The 7,444-nt window shown below is 45.9% G+C and overlaps 1 protein-coding gene across 1 annotated transcript; it reads left to right on the forward strand.

Annotated features, from left to right (window-relative positions):
- Positions 1 to 837: 837 nt before the first annotated feature.
- EPOP (elongin BC and polycomb repressive complex 2 associated protein) lies at positions 838 to 6,112 on the forward strand. The gene is made up of 2 exons (XM_063137463.1): positions 838 to 2,908; positions 5,522 to 6,112. The coding sequence occupies exon 1, from the start codon at positions 972 to 974 to the stop codon at positions 2,874 to 2,876; it is 1,905 nt and encodes a 634-aa protein (XP_062993533.1). The 5' UTR covers positions 838 to 971; the 3' UTR covers positions 2,877 to 2,908; positions 5,522 to 6,112.
- Positions 6,113 to 7,444: the final 1,332 nt, after the last annotated feature.

Genomic DNA, 7,444 nt, shown 5'->3' on the forward strand with positions numbered 1-7,444 from the left:
AATCCTATCTAGAGATTTGGTACGGGTGTGTTTTTGTGTGTGGAAACTTCATTGACAAATAGTGAGAAAGGGCATTAAAATGCATTCTATAAAATACATACAGCACTTTAAGAACAAGATTGGAAGAATCCTGCATGTGGAAGACAAGCAGATATGAGGATGGAGACATGCATAAAATATTCTTACATTTTTCTTTCTTTGAACATAAACATGTATATGGAACTCCTCTACAGCTTTGGATGGTGTCAGATTGACTCTTAAATGAAAGGGGTTTTTTATATGAGGGTTTTACATGGGGGTGTGTGTTAAATGTTGGGGGTTTTGTGACATCACCAGGTTAAAGTACCCAATCAGCTCGCACTCTGGAGAAAATTATTTCGTGGGGTGTTTCCTATAATATACTGTACTTCAAGTCTGTCTTGAAGAAAGAAGCAATGGGAAAAAAGGTGGACATGACACAGATTTTGGTGTGTGCTCTAAGGTGATTAAAAGCCCTATTTCCCCATATTTGGGGTGCTGCTGCTACTGTTTTGGGTCCCCCCCTCTCTCTTCGCCTGCAACCTTGCTTGGTTTTAGTTGCAAATGCAGAAAGGGACCTTTAAAAAGAGACATACCGAGAAGGGGGATAATTCCTTGTCCCTCCCCCGCCCGGATGGGAAAGGTTTGCTTCGAGAAGCAAAAGGTATCAGGAGGAGGAGAAATGACTAAGACGAGGCAACGTTTTTCTCCTTTGGCATCCTCTCAGGATTTTTAGCAAGGGGAGAACGGAAAAAAGGCGCCGGGGAAGAAAAAAGAAGAAGGCGGCTCCGGATCCTCAAGAGATGCGTTTGAAAGGAAAATTCATCACTCAGCGACGAGGGGTTGATTTGGGGGGGTAGGTGAGACATGGGGAGGGGTTGAGAGAAGAACCCCTCTTTCTAGCTCCCCCGCTGGCGGCTGCGAAGGGCCCCTTTTCAAATAAACAGACAAACATGTTTCTGACCTGCGGGTTGGTTCCAGCCGCCGCCGCCGCCGCCGCCACCATGGATTACAATGGAGATTTCCAAGCTGGTTTCCAAGAAATCGACGGCATCAGTTTGGGTTACCTGCAGATTAACGGCACACGGATGTTCGCTTTGACCCAGGTCTTCAGCGACCTGTTTAAGGACATACCCCGGGCCACGGTGAGCAAAAAAATGGAGAGCCTCAAGATCCAGAGCCGCCGATGCGACCTGAAGGAGCTGCGCACCCTCAAAGCCATCCAGTCTGTGCCGATGCGCGCCGTCAAGTGTTCGCTCATCTCCAAGACGGACCTGGAGGCCCTCCGCACCTCCTGCAAGGCCCTGGCCCCCAGGAAGAGGAAGAGGAAGAGGAAAACGAAGAGAAGAGACCCCGGGGACCTGTTCAGTCGGCCCCGATTACTCCCCGCGTACAGCGCATCCGACAGCGCCTTCCGTGCTAACGTGGGCGCCGGATGCGCCAAGCGGGACGCGCTCTTGGCGGGTCCGTTCAGCAGAGCATACGAGAAAGCCGCGCCGCCCGCTAAAAGCTACAACCGGAGCGGCAGAGGGCAGCTCCTGGCCGGCGTGCTGAGCGCTTACCCCGGCGACTTGCAACTCCTACACTCGGCCGTCAGGGCGCACGGCACCGGCCAACCGGCTAGCGAGCCAGATGCCGGGCGCGCCAAGCGCTCCGCTTGCGGATGCCTGAGCAAGAAGGGTCGCTCGGCGTCTTTCGCAAGCTCCAAGAGGCAAGGCACATCAGCCGGCTACTCCAGCGACTCGGACTCCAGCGGCGCCTCCAGCCTAGCGAGCTCCAGTGACTCCTCGGAAGATGAAGACGACGAGGACGACGAGGACGACGACGACTCGTCCTGTAGCAGTGAAGAGGGCAGCTCCTCCGGGTCGGAAAGCAGCTCCCTGTGCAGCGGGGACTCGGTGCAAAGCACCCGCTACAGACAGGCGGCTCTTCCCCGTATCCCACCCCAACCTGCCTCTTCCCAAGGCCTCCCCGGGGTAGCCAAAGCCTTGCGCCCCGACCCGAACCTACTCTTTTGGGCCAGGACGCTGCGCGCCTCCACTTTGGAAAGTTTTAAGCCGGTTCTTGCCAGTGCGCCAAAGGAACCCGAGCCTCGCGTAAAGCAGGAGGCGACGAGCTCGCCCGTCTCTCCTGCCCGTCCCAGCAGCCCCAGCGACGGCCCGCAGCCAAAGAATGGTGGCTTTAGGGAAGCCTCGGAGTCGTACGTCCAGGAGCGTGAAGACTTCTCCAAGGACGCAGACTCCTTGAGCTCCAGGGAGGAATTTCACGTTGACCAGCCGGATAAGGCTGAGGAAGCAGCGCTCCAGCAGGACTCCCAGGAAGGGTCGGGGAGAGAGGCTCAATTCGACAGGCTGATCAGGCAGTCCAAACTGTGGTGCTACGCCAAAGGCTTCAATGTGGACGGGAAAGGGTTGCGCAGGGCTGAGCAGGCCAAAGGGAGTTCCTCCACTCCCAAAGGCGGCCTCCTCAGCCTGGCCAGCAAGCCTTTGGAAGGGGGCAGCGACTTGGAAAGGAACGCCAAACGCAGACGCGTCGAGCAGGAAAGGCAGGCCAGGGGGAGGCCCCCAAAGATTCCGAGGAAGACGACCAAAAAGGGGGCCACCCCACCTTGCAAACGCTTGCTCAACACCAGCCCTGCTCCTGTCAGGAATCCGTTTACTCTGATGGGCACCTTCCCCTGTACGCCTGCTTTGGTCGTTGGTTCCGACGGGGATCTGTGTCCTGCGTCTTCCCTGTGCGTAAAAGACTCGTGTGTCCTTTCCAAAACGCACCCACTTTGGACCTGGCAGCTGGGGGGCAACGCCATCCCCGTGCCCCCCAGCCTGAAATTCCGGGGATACAGTTTAGAGGACTTCTAGATGGAGGATTTAAGCTGACTTACGTGCAACAGGTTGTCTTTATGGTGGAGTGGGGCGGGGGTGGAGGGAGGGGAGGAAGAGAAATGGAATATGTAGTCAAGAAAAGCAAATCTGGCATTGCAGTCGTAATTATATTTACTCGGAAGTAAGTTCATGGTTTCAATGGCCTTTCATTCCAAGAAAGTTTGCTAATGATAGCAGTTTGTGATCTTTAACCACATTTGCCTAGAATTAAGTTCCAATGAAATAGGTGGGGCTGATTTTTGGAATAACAGTGTAATCCAGTACATGACTAGAAGTAAGTCCCACTAAGTTCAATAGGGCTTACTCCCAGGTAAGTGGGTATAAGTTTTGCAGCCTAAATGTGTTCATAAGGTAGGAAGATACCCGGTTTTCCTAACATGATTTTAAAGCCCTCAAGAACCCCTTCAAATGAAATCCCTTTACTTTAAAAGAAAGCCTTTCTTTCTTTTAAAAGAGCCCTCTCATTTTTAATGTTCTTTCAAGGTCCCACAACTTCTTGCAATGTTGAAATTTGAATCTTGCTTGACAGTAGGCCTCAAATATGGAGGGAGCCAAAATAGCTGATTTTTTTTAAAAAAAACAACAACTTTCAAATACTGGTGGTGAGAGACAGCAAAAGAGATAGTAAAAGAGACTGGAGAATGAAATCTAATGTAGATTTAAAAAAAAAATGTTAGGGGAAGCAATACTTTGTAGAATTTGTACTATGGGGAGTAAGACAGGGCGAAAAATAATAAAGACAAAGGCAGTTTGGGGCAGATCTGGTCTCCCCTCTCCTTTTAACATGGAATGGTTTGTTCCATGTAGAGAAATTTGGAAGAGTTGTGGGTGGGTGTTGTAGGGAATGAGAAAGTTTCAAGCACGGCTCCCCTCCTCCTCCCAAGTGAAAGACCCTTGTCTTCTCCCCCTCCCCTGTTCACCAAGTTAAAAGTATACTCCCTCCCCCTCCCCCACCTTTCTTCCTTAATTTGGAAGAGAAATGGAATGGCCTTTCAACCACTCCACATTAAACTCATCAAAGCCTTCATCCCCCTCCCCCTGCATCCACTTCCTGATTAAAACTAAAGCAAGGCAAAAGTGACTATTTTATCTCCAGCAGCAGAAGTTTGGGGGGGGGGAAGAAATGTGCAAAATGGAATTCCTTCTTTAAGGAAAAATAGTGCCAAAAGTTATTTTTGAGCAAAAGTAATGATATTCTCCTGTGTATTGGTGGGACAAGGCAGAGAGGAGCGCAGCCTCTTTGAAAAATGCCTGATCTTGCCTGCACCAAAAAAAGAAAGGAAGAAAGAAAGAAAGAAAGAAAGAAAAGGGTTGTTTGAAACTGTTGCATTTTTAAAGGGGGCTGTTTGGTGGTTAATAGAACCCTGACTTAAGTAGCCTAAGGTAACATTCTGTTTATTTAAAAAATTACTGGGGAAAAAGAAATTGGATCCAGGGGCAAATTTTCAATGAAATGCAGATGGACAATTTGATCTCCAAAGTGGAATGCACAAAAAAAAAGGGGGGGGAAGGAAAAGGGAGGCTTTTTCTCTTGCCAGAGGAAACAGTATCCCCCTCCCCCATACAAACAACTCTTCTTTCTTTTTATTTTTCCTGGTGTGATATTCCTCTTTGTCTTCAAAGGTTTTCCTGCTTCTCTTGAAATCAAACCCAAACCAAATCTTGAACCCCAAGGGGGAGAATATATATGTATATTTGCAAGTCAATCTCTCTATTTCTTATAAACACAGTTTCAAAATCTAGCACAAACTCAGTTACTCTTGAGTAGGCTTGGAGTTGCTGCACAATCAATGAAGGTTGTAGACAGAAACATGTTTGTTTTAAGTGCAAAGCATCTTTAACTGAAGGAATTATTGGGACTTAAACCCCAAGGTCTAAACATGTTTATCTGAAAGTAAGCCCCATATCAACTGACTTTATTCCCAAGTGACAGTTTTAGGAATGAAATGCCAGTCTTTGTTCCCATTTACTCTTTATTAAAACATTTTCTCTCCCCCCCCCTCCTCAGCAATGGAGACAAAATCTTATACAGGGGAAAAAAGAAATTAAGAATGGATTAAAACCCCAGATTTCAACTATGGGAAAATTCTGGCACCTTGCATTTCACAAATTGATTTGGAATTGTCAAAGTGAAGGAAATTAAACTTGGAATATATAGAGAAACATATGTTTTAAAAGACAAGTGTTTAAGGTTGCAATCCTGAATGTAGTTACATGGAAATAAGTCCAAATGGCAATCACTGGGACTCCCTTCTTGATTAAACATGTTTAAATATTAAAATGATTTTCCAGCCAAAATATTTTGTCTTCCGTAGACTGCAGTCTTATGCTTATTTACTTGGGAGTAAGAGGTACTGACCTCTGCAGAAATTACTTCTGAGTAAACCTGCTAAGGATGATTATATTTATTTTATTTCCCTCCTTGCATTTTTGTTGAAATGGAGCTGTTTTGTTGTCAACAATAATTCTAAATGAGAGGGGGGATCAGGTGCCCTGAAATAATCTTTCTTTTTTTAAAAAAAAGAAAAATAGGAGTTAATTGTTGTTTTTATTATTATTATTTGACAAATTTGGCGCCCTAGAATGATCTTTTGCCATTTCCATTCATTTTGATTACGCAGGAGAGTTTCCTGTTGAATTATGCCCCAAATCTTTAAATAGCAACAAACAATAACAACAACAAAAGGTAAAACCAAGTTATTTATGGGAGCATTGCATAATTTAGGTGTTTTGTACATAAGGGGATAAATTGATGCTTTTCTGGCCGTAAACTCCCCCCTTTTGGTAATTGGGTTTGAACATTTGTCTCCTAGACCATGAGTTGGTTTTGCTAAAGTACATTGGGGTGAAAACACAAAAAGGATGTGTGTGTGTGTTTTAAAAGACTGTATAGCCTGGCCATTTAGGATGTGTTCTGGTGACTTGGTAAAAGGGAGAATGTGGGGGTGGGTAGGGACATTTTGCAGTTGTCTTAATTTTCTTTAAAAACAAACTAAATCACACACCTCCTCAATTCTGTCCTATTGCATTTCTGTTTCAAAATATGAGCCTGACTTGGCTTAAAAGAAAAGGGGGCTTCCTGATGTTTGCAAAGCAGTATGTGTCGTTCATTAAATGCACACAGACTATTATTTTCAAAGGAATGTGGAATTTGATGGAAGCCAAATATTGACACGTCTCCCCCCTCCTTTAATTTCTACCTTTAACTTCATTGTGAGCTTTGCAAATATGAGCCACGAAAAGGGGAGAAGAAGAAAGTAAGAGGGTGAAAAAAAAGAAAGAATAATTAAAATGAAGCCTGAAATGGAAAGAATTTGTTAAAAATGAAGGGGCAAAAAAGCTCCAAATCTCATTCTCCCACCATGACCCAGGGGATGTAGAGTGTGGATTCGGAAACTGGTTTCTAAGGCATATCTCATATAGGTGTATGGAGAAGCCTGCTGAGTAGGGGTGTGTGCATATGGGGGGTGTTTGAGAGCCTGTAGCCAGCAATGGGAATAATGCATGCCTCATACACCATAGGAGATCCCGATGCATCCCAAGGTTGTGTCATTTATCCACAGACACTGCAGTGTGTGTGTGTGCGCACACAGCCTTCTGCTGCTCTCCTGGAACTCTGGATCCAGGCCTAAACATAATGCCCCCTCCTCTCTCCCTTTCTTTATATAAAATAAATTAATACTTTAGCTATTAAAACATTGATTAGAAAAGCAGGAAAGAAAAGATTGCATTTTTGTGGGGTGGGTGGGGGTCTGCTGCAAAGAGGAGGTTGCAATTAGCAGGGTGGGAAATGCTTTCTATGGCATTAAGGGAAGAATAACCCCTCTTTTCTCCAGGCCATCGATCCAGCTTGCAAAACACCATACTGACATGGGCATGATCCACCAGGATGGTCTCTTGCGCAAGTCCCTTTGAAATGGATGGAAGCTGCGCTAAGAGCGCAACAGCGCTGTTGCGCAGCTCCTAGCAATTCCTCTAGGGATCCCCAGGTCTTTTGTGTGTATATAATGTATATAAACGCTTATACCTAGCTTCTGTTTCATTGTTCTTAAAAACGTTCATGCAGGTGTTCCTTTCTCAAGCCATGTAGGCATGGCATACTAGCATTCATTTCTCTCTCTCTCTCTCTCTCTCTCTCACACACACACACACACACACACCCTTGCACATGTAGAAAACAGCATATGTACATCACATGAATACATATATTATGAGCACATGTGTACAAAACACTTTAGTATATGTATGTGTGTATGCATGAACAAATGCATATTTACACAGATTGTATATATCTTTGCTGAATGATATTAAGCATTATAATTTAGGAAGGTGTCAATAGCTACCAGGTGGCACTTCAGAGACTCGCTGCATACTTAATAGTGGAGTAAGTCCCATTAAATCCGGGGAGTTGATCCTCTCTAAACCTGCTACAGGAGTGCAAACTTGCTTCTTCAGCGAACAGTGCCCCTCCCAAAAACCCTCCCATTGATTGCAGAAGAGCAGGGTTGTAGCTTCCTAAATACAGAGCGCACCTATGCTCTGGT

Source organism: Elgaria multicarinata, chromosome 11 (genome assembly GCF_023053635.1).
Source record: "Elgaria multicarinata webbii isolate HBS135686 ecotype San Diego chromosome 11, rElgMul1.1.pri, whole genome shotgun sequence".
Classification (NCBI taxonomy): Eukaryota; Metazoa; Chordata; class Lepidosauria; order Squamata; family Anguidae; genus Elgaria; species Elgaria multicarinata.

Bases quoted from the DNA above. Each gene is read 5' to 3' on its own strand.
- EPOP (XM_063137463.1), top strand. From the start codon at position 972: ATGTTTCTGACCTGCGGGTTGGTTCCAGCCGCCGCCGCCGCCGCCGCC.